General features: G+C 41.2%; 1 protein-coding gene across 1 annotated transcript in view; it reads left to right on the top strand.

Moving 5' to 3' along the window:
* Nucleotides 1–25,496, top strand: part of EFHB (EF-hand domain family member B) — a 49,098-nt gene extending 23,602 nt beyond the window's left edge. The window contains exons 7-13 of the mRNA XM_022554695.2: nt 5,449–5,532; nt 6,126–6,193; nt 10,100–10,254; nt 16,640–16,847; nt 20,013–20,225; nt 22,077–22,258; nt 25,282–25,496. Coding sequence (XP_022410403.2) covers nt 5,449–5,532; nt 6,126–6,193; nt 10,100–10,254; nt 16,640–16,847; nt 20,013–20,225; nt 22,077–22,258; nt 25,282–25,455 — 1,084 coding nt within the window. The 3' untranslated portion in view covers nt 25,456–25,496. The remainder of the gene's footprint in view (nt 1–5,448; nt 5,533–6,125; nt 6,194–10,099; nt 10,255–16,639; nt 16,848–20,012; nt 20,226–22,076; nt 22,259–25,281) is intronic.
* The last annotated feature ends 291 nt before the right edge of the window (nt 25,497–25,787 follow it).

Raw genomic sequence — 25,787 nt, 5'->3', positions numbered from 1 at the left:
TCGACAAAGACAATCATGTGACATATAATTGACCTGTCATTTATCATTCAGCTTTCTTTAATAGTTATTTGGGCACCTGAGCATCTGACTTAACTCTCACAAACTGTGACCTTTTTACACCTGCATTCTACATTTTGACTACTTTCCTAAGAAATTAAAATAAGTTTCCTTAGTTTTTCATTCCCTGCCTTACATTTTATATCTAAGCCAACAAACAAAATAAAAACCTATATTTCCTACTATGTTTAAAAAATCAGAAGATTGAAAATACTGAGGTACTGGGTTGAATGGTGGCCCCCAAAGATGTCCATGTTCTAATTCCCAAAACCTATGAAGGTTGTATTATATGGGAAAAGGGTCTTTGTAAATGCAATTAAGTTAAAGATCTTGAGATAAAGAGATCATTCTGGATGATCTGGGTGGACCCTAAATCCAATGACAAGTGTCCTCATAAGGGAAAGGCAGAGGGAGGTTTGAGACAGAAAAGCAGAAGACATTCAGAGGAGAAGAAGGTGATGTGAAGATGGAGGAGGCTGGGATGATGTGACAGCAAGCTAAGGAAGGCCAAAAAAAAAAAAAAAAAATGCCAACAGCCTCCAGATGTTGGAAGAAGCAATGAACAGATTATCCCCTAGAGCCTTTGGAGGGAATGCAGCCTTGCTGTCACCTTGATCTCAGACTTCTGGTCTCTAGAACTGTGAGAGAATACATTTCTACTGTTTTAAGCCACAAGTTCATGGTAATGTGTCTAGCACCCACAGGAAACGAATATACTGGGCTTGCATTTCTATACATTAATGGTGAGAGTGGATTTGCTTTGCTCTCTGCCCTCTTTATTTTTTTAGTTTGTAACTTTTTAAAAATAAATTTTTATTGGAGTATAGTTGATTTACAGTGTGTTGGGACTTCCCTGGCCATCCACTCTGAGCTTCCACTGCAGGGGTTGCGGGTTCGATCCCTGGTCAGGGAACTGAGATCCCACGTGACTGCACAGTGCGGCCAAAAACAAAAACAAAACAAAACAAAACAAAACAAATACAATGTTGCATTACTTTCTGCTGTACAGCAAAGTGAACCAGTCGTACGTGTACATCTATCCACTCTTTTTTAGATTCTTTTCCCATATAGGTCAGTACAGTGTATTGAGTAGAGTTCCCTGTGCTCTACAGTAGGTCCTTGTTGTTTATCTATTTTATATACAGTAGTGTGTATAAGTCAATCCCAATATTCCAATTTATCCCGCCCCCCCATTCCCCCTTGGTAACCATAAGTTTGTTTTCTACATCTGTGACATCATTTCTGTTTTGTAAATAAGTTCATTTGTACCATTTTTTACACCCTCTGTCCTCTTTAAAGGATACACTGGCCCTCCAAGTTTCCACAGGCCCCCAGGGTGCACACAGAGTTTGCACATTCCCACAGGCACTCACCTGCCTCCCTCATTTGCCTGTCTGGTCGCTGAAATAACAGCTCCCAGTTATAGAGGCCAAATGCTTAGTACTTTATATATGATTAATTTAATACTACCAACACCTCTGTGAGGTAGGTGTACTATAATTTTTTTTCAGGGGGGTATGGAAAAGTTTATTCACTGAACCTATCTATGAAACAGAAACAAAATCAGGGACACAGAGAATAGACTGGTGGTTGCCAAGGGGGCGAGAGGGTGGGAGAGGGTAGGATTGGGAGTTTAGGATTAGCAGATGCAAACTGGTATATACAGGATGGATAAACAACAAGGTCCTACTGTACAGCACAGGGAACTATATTCAGTGTCCTGTGATAAACCATAATGGAAAAGAATATGAGAAAGAATGTATATATATGCATAACCGAGTCACTTTGCTATACAGCAAACTAACAACACTGTAATTCAACTATACTTCAGGTGTACTAGAATTTTAGCCTTTCCATTTTACCGATGAAGAAACTGAAGTACAGAGAATGAAATCATTTGCCCAAGATCATGCAACTGAGAAATACTAGGGGTAGGGATGCAACCCTGGCAGTGTGTCTCCAGGGGCTGTCTTTAACCACTACACCAGGGGTATAGACAGTGGATTCTGTGATCCCAGGCCTGAAATTTTGATTTCCATTCTTCTCCCACTCCCTTATTATATGAGTTTCTGATACTTGAATTATTGAAAACAATAATGTTAAAACACAAACACAGAAGAAATTCTTTCAATATTACACTAAACCCATATGAGATAGTTTTTCTTTAGGGTATAGAAGAAGAGCTTATAAAACAAATATTCATGAATTTATCGCTATTAAAGTTGTTAAAACATACATAAAGGAAAACATGAAGAAATGATTTAAGTATTTCACTAGATATTTATAATTAAATATAACATAGAAATTGATACTTAAAAGAAGGTGACAAATATGGTTTATCCACTTCTGAAAGCTTAGAAATATTAAACCTACTATCCATTTCTTAAAGATATGAAATAAACATATTCACAAGGTGGTCCTTAAGGAGGTCCTAAGAGTAGAGCTTTTGGGTCATTAACAAGCACATTAGGGATAGTCATAAAAAACCACACTGAATTTATAAAAGCAGGCCATATGCAGGATGCATTTCCCACCAACTTGTCTCTACCCACAAGGAAACATCATTTATGGAACACTGTTTTATTTGATCACTTTCTGTATTTCGAACTTAGTTGGAAAATTATTGCTGAAATGATAGATTCTTTATTCCCTTGATTTGTTGTATTTCAAAAAGGACTCACTACTTCATTCTTCAGTGTGGTTTCTATTATAAACTTGGAGTGAAGTATATTCGTTTACATCTCTTTTTTTTTTGTTCCTATTTTCTTCTTTTTTTGTCTTTATTTTTAAATTGAAGAATAGTTGATTTACAATGTTGTGTTAGTTTCAGGTGTTTCAGGTGTACGACAAAGTGATTTATTTATTCACATATACATAAATTTAATCTTTTTCGGGTTCTTTTCCATTCTAAGTTATTATAAGATATGCAGTATAGTTCCCTGTGCTATACAGGGACTACTGTATGGCACAGGGCCTACTGTATAGTACACGGAACTATATTCCTGTTACATATATTCCTGTTACATATATTGGTTACTTATTTTATATATAGTAGTGTGTAACTGTTAATCCCAAACTCCTAATTTATCTCTCCCCCACCTTCCCCTTTGGTAACCATTGTTTGTCTTCTATGTCTATGAGTCTCTTTCTGTTTTGTTTACATCTCACTTTGATATGCACTATTTTAACATAAATTTGGTTCACTCTTAACTTTTGAGAGTTATTAGGGATATATACTTTTAAGGAATATATTTCCTCCATAAAACTACCTCTATCTATATTCTGTTTATGACCTTTGGTCTGAAGAATCAGTTAGAATGTTGAAATGGGGTGTGTGTGTGTGTGGGTGTATGTGTCTGAATGAAAAAATTGATTGACACACAGAGACTTTACTCTGAGTTGGTTAGTGAATACTGTGAGGTGTGTAATGATGTTACAGTTATTGATACTCTGACATACTTGGCTGCTCAGAAATACTTCCCGATTCTCCCAGAAACATAACCCAGGCACTTTTAGGCTGAGAAGCGAAGGCTCCATGACTTAGAATCCTTACCTTTACCATCCAGGCATGTTCCTAATCATGCCCCTTAGAGCTGGTTTTATTTATTTATTTTTTATTTTTGGCCGCGTTGGGTCTTCGTTGCTGCATGTGGGCTTTCTCTAGCTGCGGCCAGCAGGGGCTACTCTTTGTTGCGGTGCGCGGGCTTCTCATTGAAGTGGTTTCTCTTTGTTGCGGAGCTTGGGCTCTAGGCGCGTGGGCTTCCGGGCTCCGTAGTTGTGGCTCTCGAGCTCTAGAGCGTAGGCTCAGTAGTTGTGGCGTGTGGGCTTAGTTGCTCTGCGGCATGTGGGATCTTCCTGGACCAGGGCTCGAACCTGTGTCCCCTGTATTGGCAGGGGGATTCTTAACCACTGTGCCACCAGGGAAGTCCTTGGAGCTGGTTTTAGATTGTCAACTTTATTTGTTCAAATTACAGCCCTTAAACTGCCTCTGATTTATTCTGACTTTACCCATATTGTTCTTTTTCTCCCTTTTTGAACTAATGGGAGGTAAATGAAGAAATAAAAGATGAATTACTTTATATTTCATCTTTTGTTTCTCCACAGAGTGTCACTCTTCTCCAGAAATTTATTCAACTCCATATTTCTCCAGTACAGGAAATAGTTTTAAAAGCAAATGGAATCTAAGAGTTTAATGTTCATTGTTTTTAGTCTTAGCAAAACAATAGAGAATTTATTAATTTTAATGTTATTAAATAGCGGTGTTGTAATTTTGCAGTTCTCAAAAGAAATTCTTAGTCATTTAATCACAGTGATAGAAGTAATGAAATTATATTACAGAAAATTGGCAAAATAAAATCACCCATAATCCTGTCACCTTAATTCAACCTTTATTATCTTTTTAATCTATTTCTTTCTAGTGTGGCTTCCTGTGTTGATTTTTGCATAGCTTTAATCAGAGTGCAATAACATTTTATATCCTGGTTTTTCACTTAACGTAAAATAATTTTATATTGCTGTGTATTCTAAATAACCAACATTTTGAATGCACACAAAGTGTGTTCTTGTTAATACAACATAATCACCCTCTAGGATTGAACATTTAGATTCTTTTCTTTTTTTTTTTTCCCCATCGTAGACAGTGAGGCTACAAGCAGTTTTATAAATGTAACTTCTTTTCACACTTAATTATGTGGATTATCTCCTTATGATTGGTTTTCAGATGTGGATAAAAGAGGATGGACATTTTTATGCTTTTTGAATCATGTTACCAAATTATTTCCAAAAGGTTTATAGCAATTTGCACTCGCAATCTACAAGCGTTTTACCATACTTTTTGCCAATGTTAGATATTCTCTTTCTCTGTCTCTTGTCTCTCTCTCTATATATATATACGTGTGTGTGTATATATATATATATATATTTACTTATGTACTATTTAAAAGTGGTACTTTGTTGTTCTTTTATCTTATATTTCTTTTATTACTGGAGAGTATTATAATTTCTCCATATATTTGCTTACTAGATTTGAGTTATTTGTTTATATCCTTTGGTTATTTCTTTCTTTTATGCTTACTTTTCCATTAGCAGTTTTAGGAGTTACACTTATAAGAATGATATTAACTCTTTTTGTTTACTGAAAAAAATTTTGTTTGCTTGTCTTATTCTTTAATCAAAATTTTATATTCTATTATAAACTTATCTTTATAATAGAATATACATGATAGAAGAATGAACACATAAAGCTTTCTTTTTAGCATATAATTTCTTTTGAAACTGGATTTATTTTGTGATGGCCCAAATGATACTATGGTATTCCTCACCATATGTATATTTGGTAGCCAAGAATACTTTAGGTAATACAGATAACCTGACAATTTTCTAATTTTATAGGAAAAGAGGAGCTAAGGTTGTATCCAAGAGAGTTGATGATTTCAAAGAAAAATTTCAACATAAACTTGGAAGAATTTTAGATCCGTAAGTTCATGATTAACTTAGAATTGAAAATGTTTTTGGATCAAATTTACAAACTACTCTTGTGGTAAATTTTGGTTTGTGTTTTATTAGGTTCTATCAATTAAATAAGGATCATCCTTTTGTGTTAATCAGGGAACTCTTATTAGCCTCTATAGCGCTTGGGGTTCCAGGAAAGTACTGAGTCTCCAAAATGGACAGGGTCTTTGGAGAACAGGGTGGAAGAATTTTGTGTAAAGCTTTATTTCTGAGATCTCAGAAATTTAACTTATTGCATTATATTTTCCTCTCTCTTCCCTGTCCCTGCCCCCCCCCCCCCATGTATATATATGTACTTCCATAATTCTGCTTTGAGTATGTTCTGTTTTTTCTTTTTCAGTCTGGACTTTTTCACTGAAAGCCAGTGAAAGCATTCAGCCATTGCTAATGCGAGTGGGAGATTAGGAAAAAGATCTGTTGGAGAACTTCTGTTTGATTCTCATAGTTTGGTTATAGGAGAAAATATAGGCGATTAAAAACATATGGCAAACATATTTTAAATTCCAGGGATGCCATGTGGTGGGAATTTTCACTAAAATATTTGTTTTCTTTAATAGCATTGCAGAAACAATGAATGTTCCCCCAGACCACACATTTGGGGCTTGTCTCCGTCCTGAGGAGTATGGTAAATATACAAACTTTCTTCTTAAAAAACAAACAACAAAATCCCCCCCACCCCCCAAATCATGCAGTTAAGTTCACCGTCTCCTTCTCTCAAAGCTTCTAATTTTAATGGCTTAAAATATTACATTAACATTAAAGAGAACAATTTGTAGCACAAGAAAGAAACAAAATTTTCATATTATATTTGGAATAGGAACAGTTTAAAGCCCTTGTAATGAATTCCTTAAGTGTATTTAAGGCTCAGAATTTTATTTAGAAAATAAATAAGGCCTGTATTAAACAAGCCAAAGTGAAGTGAGGCAGCTTTTTAATGAATTCCAATATTGTACTAGGCCCTTGTTACTCAAAATGTGGTTGCAGATGGGCGGTGTTGGTGGTCCCTGCAAGGTTCTTAGAAATGCAGAATCTCAGGCTCCACCCCAGACCTACTGAATCAGAAACTGCAACATACCCAGATGAACTGTAGGGACATTCAAGTTCCAGAAAGCACTGTACTCTACAACCACATACTTAAGAACCACTCTTCCCACCAGCCAATCAATTAATCAACCTATAAAGTGGCAGAAGAAAATTCCCAGGATTTTGTTTTTAGTGCTAAGGGATCTAAACAGCAGACTTCCAAAGGGAAAACTCTGCCAAAACTTATCAGGATTGGGCTGTATTTTACTGGTTTTCAAAATACAGTCTGCAGTCTACCTGCATTAAAATCACCCAGAGAATTTATTAAATATGCAGGTTCCTGGGACCCATGCTCCTATATTCTCATGTATACTAAACTTTAAGAACTGCTACTAAAAATGTGTTAAAGTCCACTCACTGACAAATAAAATACATATTTACTGAGCTTCTGCAACATGGTGTTTCAGAGCACCATGAATCATCACATTAGGAGATTATATTTTGGTTCTGTTTTTAGATCAACTGTTACATGTTTAATGGATGCCTGCCCATCTTAGAGGCTCTTCATACCTCTAGAAGTGGGTAAGGGATGATTCAGGAAATCCATCAGTTAGCCTGAAATACAAGTAGATAATCATGCTCAGCTGCCTACTCGAGGGCAGGTTCATGCTGGTTGGCGCCCCATCTTGCTGTCTGTTGGATTCTTGGGGTCTAGCGCACAGTACATTATTTTCCCCGGTATCCATAGCATGAATCAATGTATCTAACACATAGTTTATCATGTTGACAATTAGGCAACATTGACAAATTTCCTAATAGTTGAGCTACATTACCCTTAAAAGTTGAATGATAAGATAGAGCTATAAAGTGAAAAGGAAGGACACTGACATTAAAAGTTTAAAAAATGTGTCAGTATTGGCCTTGGCACCGTACAGCGTAACTGTGTAAGGGGACTGTCAGCCCTCTCTAGACTTTTCCTGGAGCTCACGGATGGACACAGATTAACCCCAGTGGCCTTTTGTGACTACTGTTGGGGTTAACTAGCAGCATCTATTCCGTGGAAAGCTTCAGGGTCTGCCTGCTTCCGAGAACATATTGGTTTCTTTACTGGGCCTGGATTGCTCCCTTACCCTTACTTAGGGAAAGAAAGGCAACTGCACAAAGAATGCCTCATCCCTCAGGCCTGGGGTTGTTTGTTATGTTACGATGCTTCCAGGAAGAGTGCAAGGGCTGTGTCCAGCTCCCAGAATGCACCAGGGCAGAGGCGATGTGGAGGAGAATCCGGCTCCCAGAATGCACCAGGGCAGATGCGATGTGGAGGAAAATCATAGGCAGTAGTGCATCATGAGAATTGGTAGCAGGCAGGGTGCAACTGAGGAGCAGGCGTGGCTTTTCTGATGTCCCTGGCGTGGTAGCAAGGTCATGGGTCTCTCTCTTAGGGCCACAGCTTGTACTCCTGATTTCAGCTCTTTAGAGGTGGCTCTTGAGTAGTTGTCAGTGATTTGACATGAGCTTCATAAATATTCTCTCAGGGCCAGGCCAGAAGAGGGTATCAGCGTACCTCTCATCCACTAGGCAGTCATACCTGGTAGGGTTGTGCAGGTAGAGTTGGAGATACAACCATTCAAATGGTTATTTTTGGATGTTAATGGAGAGTGAAGGCCTCTGAAGAGAAAAAAAAACTCAACCAAGAGCCATCTTGTGGAAGAGCCGGGGCAGGGGGAGGTCCTTATACAGAGCAGCCCCCCAGAGGGTTGACATCAGGGGAAGAAATGTGGAAGAGGAAAGGAAGCCACACTTATGTGTCAAAAATCACCCCTAATCACTTTGATTTCCTCTCGCAGAGCCTTACTTGGGTTTTGCCTACGTTAGGATGGTCTGATAATAGCTGACCCTGTTTCAGATGATCTTGTTCTGAGGCACTTGGCCAGTTCCTGGAACTAGCACTGGTTGTGGGCTTTTCACCCACATTTAGGGTCTACCCTTAGAAAGAAGGCTTTTGTCAGAATATGCAGGATTAACTCCTGATTTTATAATAAACTTAGAGGTGCTACGAGCACCTATTAAAAAAGACCCTTGACAGAGCCTAATAATATAGGGCCTTGTACAAAGTAGGTGTGAATATTAGTTGCCTTGAACTGCAACCAATGTTGCAATTTATTTTTTTTCAATTTTTAAAAATTGAAGTATAGTTGATTTACAATGTGTTAATTTCTGCGGTACAGCAAAGTTATACATACATATACATATACATTAAAAAATTATTCTCCTTTATGGTTTATCATAGGCTGTTGAATATACTGCCCTGTGCTATATAGTAGGACTTTGTTGTTTATCCATTCTATATATAACAGTTTGCATCTGCTAACCCCAAACTCCCAATCCTTCCCTCCCCCAACCCCTTACCCCCTTGTCAACCACCAGTCTGTTCTCTATGTTTGTGATTCTGTTTCTGTTTCATAGATAGGTTCATTTGTGTCCTATTTGAAATTCCACATATAAGTGATATCATATGGGATTTGTCTTTCTCCTTCTGACATACTTCACTTAGTATGATCCTCTGTAGCTGCATCCATCAATGTTGAAATTTAAATTAACCTACCCAGGATATCACAGCCAACTGCCAGCATGACCCTGTCGCAAGAAAGCAGGAAGGGAGGGGTACAGGCCAGGGGAAAAAGAACAGAGGCAGAAGGTTTCTTCTGGTGACATCCACCAAGCCGTCACACCTGAAGCAACATGGTCAACTCTGGTCTGATCTGTGTCACCATTAACATCCAAGCAATGGGGTTTAGAGGTAGTGTGTTTGTACTTTCTTTGTGTCATAATTCAGGAAAGTTCCTTTAAGTCATGAAAGAAAAGTAGAAGCAAGGGCTGGGTCTGGCAGTGGCATCAGGTGGATTGGAGGGGTTATTACTCGGGGTTGTGGGTCAGGACTCACTTAATGGACTGTGAATGGAGGTCTTCTGTGCTGGTAATAGTGTAGGGGAAGCAGGACAGAAATGGGGACTTGGTGTGCAGACTGAAGGCAGACTGGAAACTCACATTAGGAAGGAGTAGGGAACTTGTGTCCAGTTTTTACAAGGTTTCCCAGATGTTTAGTCAACCTTGAGGCACACAGAGTGACCCCCACGTGGAATCAGCCCCAGCTTTCAGATCCTCAGCCTTGTAGGCAAATGTCTGCCAAGAGGGTGTCAGGCAAGGACTTTGTTGTCTTAGGAAAGGATTTGACAGCTGAGTGGGCTCACGATTCCCCCATAAAATTCATTTTTTCAGATTTTTTTCATTGAGCAAAGAAGTCGCATAAAGCAGAAGTATTCATTTTTATCAATTACTTTGTACTTTTTTTTATAAAAAGAATTTTCTGTCATGATGCATAATAGTATTGGAGTTAGGTTTTTTCATTCACAGAAGTTGCTAGATCTCTCTCTGTTTTAGTTAGTGTGGGAATAATTGTGACAGGCTTTAAATTCAGATAAAAGACTTTTTTTCCCCCTCTCTTCAATAGGAGCTGGTGATCTCACCCACAGAAGACTTCCGGGAGAATATCTCCGAGGCAAGGACAGACAGAGAGCCCTGGTTGCAGCAGTGCGACAACACTTAAAGAAAGTTAACTACCAAAACTTTGACACTTTGCTGGCAGCCTTCAGACACTATGACAAGGCCAGTAGTAAAGTGAAGCTTTTTTGGTCTACGCATGGGCTTACAGGTCCCAGCAGGCTGGTGTAGATCAGGATCAAGTCCAGTCCACCACCTGTTTTTGTAAATAGTTTTACATGCCTATATTTTAAAAAAATTGGGGTGCATGTATCTCTTTGAATTAGAGTTTTCTTTGGATATATGCTCAGGAGTGGGATTGCTGGGTCATATGCATGCCCATTTGTTTTAAGTATTGTCCACAGCTGCTTTTGCAACTACACATGCAGAGACTGAATGGCTTGCAAAACCTATGATACCTACTTTTTGGCCCTTGACAGAAAATGTTTGCTGGAGTAGACCTGCGTTGTCAAAATGTGGTTCTTTCACCATCATCAGTGTCACTTGGGAACATGCTAGAGATGCAGGTCCTAAGGCCCACCCCAGACCTCCTGAATTAGGAACTTGGGGTTGGGGTCTAGCAACTGTGTTTTAACAAGGTTTTCAGTGATTCTGATGCAGGCTGAGGTTTGAGAACCACTGTTGCAGATCATTAAACTGGAGTGTGCTGGGAGCCTGGGGGATGGACAGTCTCTGCCTCATTCTGAATGTGTACACACGGTACTGTCAGTCTGGTCCAAGTCAAACTTAGAACGCTCTCCCCTGGGCACCAGGTGTGGTTTCAGTTTTGAGAGTAAGATCACTCAATTTTCAAGCTCCTCTAAATTTTATTCTTTGATCAAGTCAGATCAACCCAGGGCTCCATAATTACCTGACATCATTTTAGGCCATTACAGGATTTACCAAGCTGCACAGTGCCTTAGGCTTGCACTAAGGAACGCTACTACACAAACAGTTTGTGAAACGTGGCACATTTTTTATTAGTACGCCCACGTGGCTGTTATTTATTTTTGTCACACGCATCCTCTTTATAAGGAAACCCAGTCTTTCTAAAGCACATAACTGTGCTTTGTCTAAGTATCTGGTTTGTTTTTGCTTCATGTACAGCATGACTTTGGACCAATAGTGCATACCTTTTTGACTTGGCTGCCGGGAAGCTTAGAGCCAATACAGAGAAACACATCTAGTTTGTGAATGTGATCTTATAGTATACATTTGTGCACTCTTTTTATTTCAGGTTTCATCTTATTTTAGTCCAACTTTATTTTCTCTTTGCCCTGACTTCCTCACTGTTTTTGGCTCTCATTGTACTTCTTTTTCTAGGCAGCCTCAAACCGTTTTAGAATAAGTCTAACATAAACAAATAAAAGCTCATAAATAAACCCGTGATGATGTAGTGCATCATAATCTTGATAGGAGAAGAAAAGAAAGAGCAGAATAATTGTAGTTTATCTCAAAAGGAAGAAAAGATAATATTCTTATCTCCATTCCAATGTTGACTACAGTTTTAGAAAAGTGACACCTCACAATTTTTATCTTATGAAAAAATCTTGATCACTCATTGGCTAATTCATTTTAAGCCCATGCGTTTTATCTGATTTTAGATTAGGGGCCTGTGTACCTGTGATGTACTGGTGAATAAAAAGTGGGTTAAATATCTCAGTTAAGTTTGTACTAATTATGTTGGGACAAACACCAATCAGTCATCAACGACATTTCTCACAAAGTTGTGTTTAAAGAAAATGTAAGTATTCAACTGTTTCTCTGGTTTTTAGTAGAGACCGATTGCTATTTACAGGTAATTTAAAAATTATTCTTCAGAATTAAATTACTTAAGAAAAACAAGTATATATATATATATATATTTTTTTTTTTTTTTTTCTGCACGCGGGCCTCTCACCGCTGTGGCCTCTCCCGTTGCGGAGCACAGGCTCCAGACGCGCAGGCTCAGCGGCCACGGCTCACGGGCCCAGCCGCTCCGCGGCATGTGGGATCCTCCCGGACCAGGGCACGAACCTGTGTCCCCTGCATCGGCAGGCGGACTCTCAACCACTGTGCCACCAGGGAAGCCCCTGAATAGTTAACTTTTAATATGTACAATGTAGTGCTCAGTACCCTTGAGGAGCTTTTTTTTTCCTGAGTGGGTAATAAGATGTGGGTCTTCCTAGTACAGCTGTAGGATTGTTTTTGATGATTAGAATCTTATACTGTTGAATGCCCAGATTTAATTTAATTGAAAAGCAAAACAAAACAGAACAAATAAACTGTGATTTCCTAAATGACTCTTCTTGGCTTAGAGGATTAATTCTGTTATTTGTTGAACACTGACAGCGCATCAAACATTATCCCAGATAATGTGCAGGCTTTTAACTCAGGGAACTTAAAATCTAAAGTGGGGGGGGGGGGAAATAAAGACTCATCATGTCCAAGAATGGTCACAGCAGAGTCTCAAATTTTCAAAATAGGTATATATAATTCCAGCTCCTTTTATTCTGCCTATTATCCAGGAAGTAGCTGAGATGGGATGGTTCCTTTTGGGGGACAGTTGCATTCATTGACAAAACTGGTTTACTAAGACGTGTGAGCAAGGCTGTTCCAAAGCTCAGTAATACCAGGCTGCTGTGGATGGTTGGGGGCAGAAAAGGTTCATTGAATACCTTGACTAATAGCTCATTGTTGAGTAGCCTTTGTGCTATAAGTCACACCACTGTCAGACCGAAAGTGGTCCAGAAAGCAAAGCATGTGACTCAGATGAATTGCACGGGCCACACTTTTGTGTCTGGAGCTGGCTCATTGGACTGAAATAGCGATTCTATAACTTGAAAATGTGTCAACAGAGAGATGTACCATCAATAGCTCTGAGTGGGGACAAAGGTTCGTGTAGTCAGTATGCCAGGAGCATGGGACAATGCCTTGTGTGTGATGTGTCCTCCCTCACCATGAGACAAATGGGTCAGCTTGTGGCAGGAGTCACAAGTTAGGCATGTGGTGGTAGCCTCTGCCTCAGAAACGTCGACTGCTTTTTTGGCACTTTGTCTAATGGTGCGTGTATTGTCGTGTCTGCTACAAGGATGGATCCAGGCAGCGATTGTGCCACCTGGGTGGTGCAGACTCAATCCAAAGCTTGATTCCTGTCATCCACATCAGAGGATGGACCCTTATCCTGGGCATCTATGTGAATTACCTGGATGGTTCACTCAGCAGCCGTGATTTGTTTCCATAGTTTTCTTTTTTTTTTTTTTAATTGGAGTACAGTTGATTTATAATATGTTGGTTTCAGGTGTACAGCAAAGTGAGTCAGTTATACATATACATATATCCACACTTTTTGTTTTAGATTCTTTCCCCATGTAGGTCATTACAGAGTATTGAGTAGAGTTCCCTGTGCTATACAGCAGGTTCTTATTAGTTATCTATTTTATATATAGTACTGTGTATATGTCAATCCCAATCTCCCAATTTATCCTTCCCCCCCATTCCCTGGTAACCATAAGTTTGTTTTCTACATTCGTGATGCTATTTCTGTTTTGTAAATAAGTTCATTTGTACCTCCTTCTTTTTCAGATCCACATATAAGTGATATCATATGATATTTGTCTTTCTGTGTCTGATTTATGTCACTCAGTATGACAATCTCTAGGTCCATCCATGTTGCTGCAAATGGCATTATTTTGTTCATTTTTATTCCATTGTATATATGTACCACATCTTCTTTATCCATTCCTCTGTTGATCCATAGTTTTCTGTCTCAAAAAGAGGTGTCTTTAATCTTCCAATCTGTAGTGGTCTTTTAAAAAATTTTTTAAATTTAAAAATTTTTAATTTTCTATATTTTTGGCCATGCCAGGCGGCATGTGGGGTCTTAGTTCCCCAACCAGGGATCGAACCCATGCCCCCTGCATTGGAAGCATGGAGTCCTAACCACTGGACTACCAGGGAAGTCCCCAGTCTGTAGTTTTCCAAGTGGCAACCAAGCACGCAGGCCATTGGCAACAGTCCAAGAGTCAGTAAAAATATAACAGATTCATCAATGGCAGGATTGGCCGGAGCTGTGAGAACAACCTTGAGTTCTGCCCACTGAGTAGAGTGACTATGCCCTTTTTTGGTCCTTAGCTCTTACTGAGGTTGAAAGCCACAGCAGACCAGTGAAGACCATTGGGTTTCAGGTTAGTGAACCAGGCCCAGCGTCTCTACGTGGTGAAATCATTATTCATAGAGACTTGCAGCTCAAAGGGGTCATGAGGGTTGAGGGGCCCCAAAGGTACTAGCATTCTCTCCATGTGGCTTCTCTTGATCATAAGTGCCTGAACATTCATAAGACAGGTATGGAAAGCATCAATATCAATTGACACATTCAGCAGTGGAAGCCACAGAAATAATATATTGTTAACTTCTCCACTTTGAACAAACCCTGCCCAAACGCCACCAGCTGATTCCTGACGTCTCTTCTTGCTGCACACTCAGTAGGGTGACGACTTTGGCACCCACAGCCAATGAAGCCGTAGTGGTTTCAGTCTCCACCCCCCTGAAGTTCCACAACATACTGGGACAGATACCTGTGGCCTGTGATTCCCCTTGGGGACAAGGAGATCTTGTCCTATACCTAGTCCTCCTTAGAACAGTTGAGGTTGGGGTATGGGGGGAGGGAAACGTCAAGGCTGCAGAGGCAGGAGTGGCTCTGTACCCAGTGAATAAGAAGCATTTTCTTTCATTATCGCTACCATCTTTTTCAGATTTGGGGACCCTCGATTCAACAGCCCACCACCCCACCTTTGCTTTTCAGTTAAGGCTGTGGGGCTCGTAGTTTTGGTTGACTTGGGCTGGCAGCAGAGACTTTCATAAAGCAGTCTACTTTTTTTTTTTTTGCGGTACGCAGGCCTCTCACTGTTGTGGCCTCTCCTGTTGCAGAGCACAGGCTCCGGACGCACAGGATCAGCGGCCATGGCTCACGGGCCCAGCTGCTCCGCGGCATGTGGGATCATCCCAGACTGGGGCACGAACTCGTGTCCCCTGCATCGGCAGGCGGACTCCCAACCACTGCGCCACCAGGGAAGCCCCATATAATATATTTTAAATTCTCATTCTCTTTCAACATGAGGGTTAGGAACATTCTCCAGGCCTATGGGTCTGGCTGCAGGAATTTCTCTAGAATTCACTGGGTCAGTTTCTTGTTCTCAAGGGGATTGTCTTCACCAGCGTTGTGAATCCAACCCTGGGTCTAGGAGCTGATTGTTGGTGAGTCATTTATGTTTTCCCTTGGGAGTTTAACTATCTCGGAGAAATCTCTCTGAGAGGGCCAAACTCCCTTATAGCAGCTGGCACCCACTTTGAAAACACTGGGACCTTTCCCTGTCATCTCCGATGGATCTAAGTTTGGCTTGACGGGCTGCAGGAGGGCTGAGTGGTAAGACGCCCAGCTCTGGCCATTCTTCCTTAACAAGCATTATGTGCTCCGGCCCGTCACCCTGCAAGTGAATCAGCCGGGTTCTGCCCAGAGTCTTTCTAAATTTCCCTCCTTTCACGCTCAGCGTAGGTGCTTCTGTCTTTAACTGTTGTCTGAAAGGGGTGGAAACTTCCCCTCCTCCCGCTTCCAGGATGAATCTGAGTGAATCCTGTTGTCCACGGGAGCGTTAATATCCAGCGGCAGCTGCCTTTGAATCCACTCTCTGTGCTTGGCCTGCAGCCACTTCCCTAATTTCTTCTTTTCACCAGGCAATGGGGTGTAGGACAATCACTGCCCAGTTGACTTTTTAATTTTTTCCCACACTGCGTGGCATGTGGGATCTTAGTTCCCTGACCAGGGATTGAACCCAGGCCCTTGTGAGTGAAACTGTGGATTCCTAACCACTGGACCACCAGGGAAGTCCCTGACTGCCTAGTTGGAACACCAACTTTGAAAGCATTGAAAATTGCAGAAAGCTGTCAAAAGTACACAACATTGGTCAAATGAAATGTCAAGCATGAATCATGCTTAGGCCTTCTCAACCCGAGTGTAAACAACATGATTTAATGAGAAAGATATGGGGCTTCCCTGGTGGCGTAGTGGTTGAGAGTCCGCCTGCCGATTCAGGCGACACGGGTTTGTGCCCCGGTCCGGGAGGATCCCACATGCCGTGGAGCGGCTGGGCCTGTGAGCCATGGCCGCTGATCCTGTGCGTCCGGAGCCTGTGCTCCGCAACGGGAGAGTCCAAAACAGCGAGAGGCCCGCATACCACAAAAAAAAAAATAAATAAAATAAAAATAAAATAATGAGAAAGATATTAAAATGAACAAAGGCTGTGAGCCACACTCCACTCCAACCAGGGTTGAAATTACCGGGCACATATCAGATGGACACGATGGGGACCAATCTCGCTTAGTATCTGACTCTCCTTATGTGAAAAATAGGACCGATTCTTTGAATTTATGTGATAGAGCTCTTTCTTTTTTTCTTAAAGGAAATAACAGATGTTGCCTACTCTGCTCGTGAAGACAATGCTCACGTCATCTTTTTTTGCTTCGTGTCTAACAGAAGGGAGATGGGGCCATAGATAAAGCTGAGCTTCGGGAAGCATGTGACCAGGCCAGTGTGCACATAGATGAGAAGCTCCTGGACCAGCTATTTGAATACTGTGATGTGGATAACGACGGGCTGATTAACTACCTTGAATTTGCAAATTTTCTTAACTGGAAAGATAAAACCCCCCTTAAGGAGTATGAAGAGAGGGTCATTATTAAAGGTATTTAATTTCTGAAGCCTTGCTAAATTCTTAAATGGACTTTAGTATTTTCTTTTTCTTGGGAGTTTGACTCTTGTCAACTTTAATATTATATATTTAAAGATACATACATATACATATATTTGTTTTTATTTTTATGCATAGAATATCTGTGGAAGGTTAGGAAAGAATTTGATAACATTTCTTATTTCCGGGGAGGGGACACTGGTTGCTGAGGGTCAAAGCGGCAGCGAGACTCACTTTTCAATCTATGTTTTTGTATCTTTTAAGTTTGGAACCGTGTATTACTCATTCAAAAGAAAACAATTACAAGCAAAACAATTTACACAGAAGCCCAAAATATGAAAGAGAGTTCCTCAGAAAGCTGTTTGAAAACCATTTTCTTAGAGAAATTAGCTCCCCTCCCCCAGGAAAAGTCAATTGTAAAACAGAATTTGATCTGTTAAATTTTTTTTTTTTTTGCGGTACGCGGGCCTCTCACTGGTGTGGCCTCTCCCGTTGCGGAGCACAGGCTCCGGACGCGCAGGCTCAGCGGCCATGGCTCACGGGCCCAGCCGCTCCACGGCATGTGGGATCTTCCCAGACCGGGGCACGAACCCGCGTCCCCTGCATCGGCAGGCGGACTCTCAACCACAGCGCCACCAGGGAAGCCCGATCTGTTAAATTTTTAAAAGGAAAAACATAATCTTTACTATTATTCAAATATCTTCATGTTTACACATTATCTTCCTGCGTCACTAACCATATATAGATATACATATATACATATGTGTGTGAGCATATGGAAAATTTTTTTAATAAGCTTGTTCTTTGTTTTTAAAATTAATTAATTAATTAAATTTATTTTTGGCTGTGTTGGGTCTTTGTTGCTGCATGCAGGCTTTCTCTAGTTGCGGTGAGCAAGGGCTACTCTTCATAGCGGTGAACAGGCTTCTTATTGCAGTGGCTTCTCTTGTTGTGGAGCACCGACTCTAGGCGCACAGGCTTCAGTAGTTGTGGCACACAGGCTCAGTAGTTGTGGCTCGCGGCCTCCAGAGCGCAGGCTCAGTAGTTGTGGCGCACGGGCTTAGTTGCTCTGCGGCATGTGGGATCTTCCCGGACCAGGGCTCGAACCTGTGTCCCCTGCATTGGCAGGTGTCTTCTTAATCACTGTGCCACCAGGGAAGTCCATGTATGGAAATATTTTAAAATAGCTAAAATCACGGGGACTGTACCATTTTTATTTGGCTAAAAAAAAAAACTTAGCTCTCAAATTTCTATGGAACGAAGAGATACTTTTATGGTTTCTGTAAACTTTATTTTCAGTTCCCTTAAGCTGAGGTATTATGAATGACTAAGCCATTTCCTCACTTTTTAAAACTTAGGTTATTTCCAGATATTTAAAAAGTAATATGGGTGACGTTATAATGATTATCATCTCTGAGAAAGCTTTCTATTTCTATCTCATTTCTTATGAATGTTATTTTTGTCCCAGAAGTAACTCTCTCTTTCATTTTGCTTTTTTAAATGATTGCACCAAATTGCAATTTTATCAGTCACGTTGGTGAGAAGGTTTTACTCCAATCTTGCTACCACTGAGTGTTATTTCAAACATTCTTGTGATTTAGTTGTTATATAATGATACCTCGTTTGCTTTAATTTTCAAGTCTTGATTCTTACAGACGATTAACTTTTGAAAGATTGTCTACATGCTTACCTCCTCTTGGAATATCTCTCCTCTAAAACGTGAAGATACTCCTGTTTTCACTTTTATTCCTGCAAAGCCAGTACCACATTTGGGGCTTTATTGACCACGGGAGCCCTTACCAGTTTCTGGGATGGCTTTTCTCTGCTGTCCACTAGGAAAGCAGGAGGATCTTCTCTACCTAATGAAGCTTTTTATAGAAAACAACTCTACCCTAGTTCTCTCAGAAATAAATAGAGGGTGACAGAGTATTTTCCTTCTTGGAACAATTCATGAAGCAAAAGCCTGCTTTCAAACCAGGTGGTTCTTCTAATTGTTCCCGGTTGCGGGGTCCTGACTTGAGCTCCATTTTCAACGGAGTTCTTGAGGTTTTCCTCTTCTTCTAAGACAGTGGCTGGTGGGTCAGTCAGAAGGGACTCGGGAATGTATTGCCAGGAATTTTCTTATATCAAGTTCCATCTTACTGTTGACGGCTGGAGAAAAGGGGGTGCTTCCTTTAAGGCAGGGGCTTTCGAGCAGTTTTCTGAGAAACTATTTTTCATACTTGGTCCAGATTTCTGCCTTTTGCGCCCACCCACTCGTGGGTGCAGGGACTGGGTCCAGAGGGTCTGGAACACTGGGCCCGACGCTTTCACTGCAGCGATGGGCAGGGGCTGAGTCGGGGGGTGCAGACTTTAGATGGGTCTGTCTTTTCTGGTTTGCCACCCCGATCGGGCACTGGGGCACTCTTCGCCTGTGTAACCGGTGCTGGGCCTTCCCCAGCACCTTGAGTTCCTCCAGCGCTCGAGAGACCACAGCGCCGCCTAGTGCTAGCTGTGTACTTAGCAGCTCCATGAAAAAGCTGTGTCAGGAATTTCCTCCTCAACTTCAGAACTGACTCAGCAAAGCAAATCTGCAAAAGAGAACAGACTCTTACAGGGTTTTCTCTTATACACTGATTGGAAGGGAGTTATTTATAGAATCAGTTCTTGCGCTCACAGCGAGCTCTCGTCGCTTCTCCAAATGTCACAGTGCACGGGGGCTCCCTCCCTACCGCGGCGATCAGGTTATGTGTGGAATTTACAGCTCCAAATATTTCTTCTCCTGTCCCTCCCCAGGGCACAGTCTTAGGAACAACTCTGGTAATCCTGCAGTTCAAGTCAAATATGAAAATAGGCTCTAATTTTAAAAAAGAGGAAAGAAAGAAAAAGTTCTCCGTTTTCATTTGGTGTTTCAGATTTAAAAGCTTCGTTCTAGAATAAAATGAGTGCAGTGGTGAGCAGAATCATTAGACCTTGTTCAGATTTCCTGCTGTATGACCTTGGACTGAACTTGTGCTTCCACAGTGGCTACTGGTGTCAGCGGAGGGTCTACACCAGCTCAGCCTCTGTTTCCACCAGCAAGAAGAGGCTAAATGGGAAAACTCATCTTGTTACAGGGCGAGCACCAGGTAGTAACTTTGTGCTGTACTTTTTGTTCCCCCTTTCTGTCTTTGCTTGAAGGTGGAAAACCAGATTGTGCAAACCCTGCTGAGGCTAATGTAGAAGAATCTGAACCAGCTCTCCCGATAAAGCCTGAAGATATTGTCTTGAAAGAGCCAGGGAGCTCAGAAAAGACTCTGCGGACACTTCTGAGGCCAAGCGATAAAGTTTCTAATCACTATGAGACCACTTCTTCGGAGATCAGTGCAGTTGTAGGCGCTGTTCCTTCTACTTGTGAGTATGTCACATAATTTGCGGAGTGTTAAAAGGATCAACAAACACAGAAGGGGAGTGTCCTTTGTCTGTCCTTGCATTGTCCCCCAGCCTCTATTAGACTCTAACTTTCTCAAAGCCCAGGACCTTTCATTAAGTTCTGTATTCTAAGCACCCAGGAAGGCTCAATAAATGTAGGCTGAATTGAACTAGTGTTCATGGTGACCCAAGTAAAATGACCCTCTCTGTATCAATGAAACTGAAACCATCATAGCTCAGAACCCGGAATGTTAGACCTCGTCGTAATTCAGACTTCACCAAGGGCTAGGAGACTTTTGAACCACGTGATTCTTAGCTACAAACGGATTTGCCTTCAAATATTTGATGAGCTCTTACAGAACGGTTCCTTACATCTTTATTCCCCCTCTGTTAGTCTGCTAGGGCTATCATAACAAATACCACAAACTGAATGGCTAAACAGCAGAAATTGATCGTCTCATGATGGCTGGAAGTCCGAGGTCAAGGTGTTGGCAGGGTGGCTTCCTTCTGAGTGCTGTGAGGGAAAATCTGCTCCAGGCCCTATCCTGGATTCTGGGGGTTTGCCGGCAGTCTTTGGTGCTACTCAGCTTCTGCTGCACCAGCCTGATCTCTGCCTTCGTCTTCATCTGATGTTCTCCTGTGTGAGCATCTGTGTCCCAATGTCCCCTTTTTATAAGGACTCCAGTCATATTGGACTAAGGGTCCACCCTTCTCCCGTATAACCTCATCTTAATTAATTATTCCTGCAATGACCCTCTTTCCAAATAAGGTCACCTCCTGAGGTACTAAGGGTTAGAACTTTAACGTAAAAGTCTGGGGAGGGTACAGTTCAACCCATAACTGCCCAGATCTCAATATCAAGCATGATGAATTTAGAAGACTCTTTTATATTGGTCAAGATCCCTTTTTTGGACTAAGGCCATGATTAAGGATTTACATATTTTTCTCAACTGGATTTCATAGACATGCTTTACATTCTGTTGTGATGAGAGCTTGCTACTTGCTTTGGAATAGTGTTGCCCAATAGAAATACAATTGGTGTTGTATGTATTTTTTTGTTTTAATTTATTATTTATTTTTGGCTGCGTTGGGGCTTCCTTGCTGCATGCAGCCCTTCTCTAGTTGCGGCGAGAGGGGGCTACTCTTCATTGGGGTGTGCGGGCTTCTCATTGCGGTGGCTTCTCTTGTTGCGGAGCACAGGTTCTAGGCATGTGGGCTTCAGAAGTTGTGCCTCGCGGGCTCTAGAGCGCAGGCTCAGTAGTTGTGGCGCACGGGCTTAGTTGCTCCGCGGCATGTGGGATCTTCCTGGACCAGGGCTCGAACCCGTGTCCCCTGCATTGGCAGGTGGATTCTTAACCACTGTGCCACCAGGGAAGTCCTGGTGTCATATATATTTAAAAAATTTTAGTAGCCACATTAAGAAGAAGAAACAGGTGAAATTAACTTTAATAGTATATTGGGAATTCCCTGGCAGTCCAGTGGTTAGGGCTTGGTGCTTTCACTGCCGAGGCCCAGGTTCAATCCCTGGTCAGGAAACTAAGTTCCTGAATGCTGCGTGGCACAGATAAAATAAAAAAAATTTTTTTTAATAGTATATATATATATTTTATATACAATATGTATCTCCAAAGTACTATCATCTCAACAAGGAATCAATATAAAATGATTAAATATCTCACATTCTTGTTTTGGGTACTACATTTTTGAAATTGTGTATTTTACACTCAGAGCACAGCTCAGTTTGGACCAGCCACATTTCCAGTGCTCAGTAGGCACATGGTTGGTGGCGGCTGTATTTAGAATGTCTGTTTTCCTCCCCCATCCATGTCCTAGGTTACCCCATCTACGGTGTTCCAACCATTCGGTCCGATATTCCCGCCCCCCAAATTCGCCGTATCAGTGACAGAACCAATTATGGTGAAGAGGGAAATGCCTATTCATTGCTGTATCCTACCATCTTTGGCCAGAAAGGATTGTTTGAAAGAGACTTCTTCAAGACCAGATCCAAAAAAGAGGTACAACATGTGATTTCAAAAGGGTTGAAAGAAAGGCCAACGACACACAAAGGTGGAAATGTTTATTTGCTTGAGCGTTTATATTACAAAAGTCATCAGGAGCACCCCGTTCCCCCCCCCATTAGGATTCTTGAGGATAATGTTCAATTTGGTTGTGATATTTGGTATAATTCTTGAAGTAGAATTTACTCTAATAAGAAGCATTACACTCACGTCATATATTCACTATGACCTATGTATAAAAAGAAAACTGTTTTCCTAAGATATTCAACACTATTCTTCGTTGAGTAAAAGCAAAGAGGCTCAATCCCTTCCTTGTGTAAGTACCCTTGTAGTCTTGGGTCTCCATAACCAAAGAGTAAGTGTGAGGAGGGCCACTCTGCCATCCTTATGAGCTGCTATCTCAGATTATCTACAACAAGCACTGATTTAAAATGTTCTGTCCTGTTGCCACGTGTCAGCCCATGTGTCTTGTTTTTTCTCTTGGTAAACATGGTCTTCATGGCCCAGGTGATTTTCTTCCTAGGTTTGTTATAAAGCAGGTGCAACCGGCTAGGCCAGAATAGCCATTGGGTTTCTGAGGGCCGAGGAGTAACGGCAGGTCTTGGTCAGAGCAGCCTGTCTAGATCTGTCATTGTGGAAAGCAGGCTGTGATCAAGGGAGCAAGTGCTTCTTCGAGCTTTCAAATCCAGAGCTAGAAATGATGTGAACAGACGTGTGATGCTTTCTGGGACTTCACATGCAGGGTTGATGGCTTGCAAACTTGCAAACTTAGTAACAGATTCATTCCAATGATTCATTCCCACTGAGGTGGGGGTAGAGGAGGGGAGAAACTCAGAGGAAGATGCCTCCTGGCTGGTCCCAAACAAGGAACCCAGGATCCACCACAGAGGGTTAGAGAAGAGACATTCGCAGACTGTATTTTCTCTTCCCTCAGTCACTCTAAAGGGCCTATGAAATAGGGCTTTAGGGCCACCAAAAGAAACAAAAATCTCCTGCTTGTTTCCTGATGCCTAAAATTCTTTTAACTAGGAAGTCATCCTTTATCTCACAATTCTAGGTAGGAAGTAAGAACCCAGAGGCCTGCACATATACTATTCCAACTAAATGACATTCTAGAAAAGGCAAAACAATGGAGAAAGTAGAAAGACCGATGGTTGCCAGAGGGTTGGAGAGAAAAAGGGACAGATGAATAGGTGTAGCACAGAGGATCTTTAGGGCAGTGAAACTATTTTGTATGATACCATAATGGTGGATACGTGTTATTATACATTTGTCAAAACCCATAGATTATGCAACGCAGAGTGTGAACCCTCATGTGAACTATGGACTTTGGTTAACAATAATGTAGCAATATTGGCTCATCAACTGTAACAAATATACCGCACTCATGCAAGATGTTACTAACAGGGGAAAAGAGGGGGCAAGTGATAGAGCATACGGGAACTCTAGATAATTTCTGCTCGATTTTTCTAGAAACCTAAAACTGCTCTAAAAAATAAAGTCTATTAAAAAAAAAAAAAAAGGAACCCAGAGACCTGCTTGGAGTAATAACGTCACCTTGAGAATGGATGGGTTTCCGTAAAAGTGTTAGCTAATCAATACACGAGGATGGAAAACTGAATGAGGGTAGGAATGCCTCCCAAAGTGTTGGGAAGGAAGCAGGGGAGAAGGGCTGGGATGCCCAAGAACACACCTCAGGGCTTCACTCTGCAGGGACATATTTTTTTTTGGCTGCACCACATGGCACGCGGGATCTCAGTTCCCTGACCAGGGATCGAACCGTAGCCCCCTACAGTGGAAGCGTGGAGTCTTAACCACTGGACCGTCAGGGAAGTCCCTGCAGGGACTTTCTTTACCTGTCACCGGGTGGAGGAAAATAGCAACTATGCACGGGTGCCTTGAGGTGCTTCTGCTGTGTAACTGCTGCTGCTGACAGCACTGCTCTCCTGAATTTCAAGTGTATTTGATTATATTGTTAATTTCCCACAAGGCACATCGTATCTAGGGGACCTTTTAATTGTTAAGATTTAGTTTAATAGAGGTATTCTGAAGGTCTTCTATTTCTTTGGCTTTCCTATTCACTGTCTAACCTTTCTTTCCATTTCCCTCTTTGCTTCCCTCCTGTATGCTTCATAGTAAATGTCTTTCCTCTTTTAAATTTAGTTTCTTTTTTTTTTTTCTCAAATCTTTTCTTCCCTCTACTCATTCTAATATTTCTTCCCACTACTGGTTCTTATCTTTCCTTTCTTATATTTTCCCTGGGACATATAAAGCATATTTCCCCCCTCCCTTTATCTCTTTTACTAATTATCACTGCAGAGAGATGATTAATAACGAAAGTTTGCTGGTTTTCAATATGCTCAGATTTTAGTCTGCTCACTCGCTCGCGCGTGCACTATCTCTGCAACATTTGCACACCCCCAGCTATAATTAAAGTTTACAACAGGCCAGTTAGAGACACTCCATAAATGTTCTTTATCTTTTGGCCACGTGGCTCGTGGGATCTTAGTTGCCCGACCAGGGATTGAACGTGTGCCCCCTGCAGTGGAAGCGCACTGGACCGCCAGGGAAGTCCCATAGATATTCTTATTTTAAAGAAGAGAAACTAATATGCAAGGGGTCTAGATAACATATATAAGAGGTGACTGGGACGGAAATCAAATCCAGCAAGTCTTCTATCTTTAACTCTTTTACCCTTTCTGCTTGAATTTGGCCACTTCCCTTTAAAATAAACAGAAACACTTGGAGTTGAAAGTAATTTTATATATTGGCTAATAGAGTTGAACACGCTATATTCACTCATATTAGCAAAATGATTCCTGAGCTGAAAGTCCTGGAATTTTAATATTGGCTTATTATACGTAATAAGCCCTCCTCCCCCACCACACACACACATCCTCACATCTTTTTTGGGGATAAATGTCCATAGTCTTAGATATTATAAAGACATTTTTAAAAATACAAACTGAAAAACACATAAATATTAGCCTGACTTTGAAAGAGTTTTTTTTTCCCCCTAGATTGCAGAGATATTATGTAAAATTGGTGTCAAGCTTTCTGAGGATGAATTTGAAAATGTATGGAATCTTGCATCAAAAAAACACCACAGAGGAGAAGTTTGTGTTGAGACTATCAGAAATGTTCTGAATGAGTTACAGTACGCAGACTGGACCAAGTGCAAAACAGCCATGTGATCTTTGTGGCGTCCATTCATTTACACCAAAGAACTGTTACATCTGTGTTCACCTAAAATGTTCAGTCCATTCTGGTTTTAGATATTATAATTCAGCAATCACAGTGGTAGGGCTTATATGCCTGGTTGCGTTGCTAATAAATTAGATCTTGGACTTTAAACTTTATTTTCTTGTTTCCTATAAAGCACCAAAGAATTTGCCGAGCACTTGGAGTTAACCTTTAAGCTCGCCAAAGGCATAGCCCAGAATGATGCTGGAAGTTTGTCATGTTTATTATGCTTAAGAATGCTATGCATTTGAGTGGGTGGCCTGATATTCAAAGTCTGGTTTGT

The sequence above is a fragment of the Delphinapterus leucas genome, chromosome 4 (assembly GCF_059928025.1).
Source record: "Delphinapterus leucas isolate spDelLeu-1000000601 "Yukka" chromosome 4, BTC_Dleu_Yukka2, whole genome shotgun sequence".
Lineage (NCBI taxonomy): Eukaryota > Metazoa > Chordata > Mammalia > Artiodactyla > Monodontidae > Delphinapterus > Delphinapterus leucas.
Note: the sequence above shows the minus strand (reverse complement) of the source record. Positions and strands in the feature narration are given on the sequence as shown.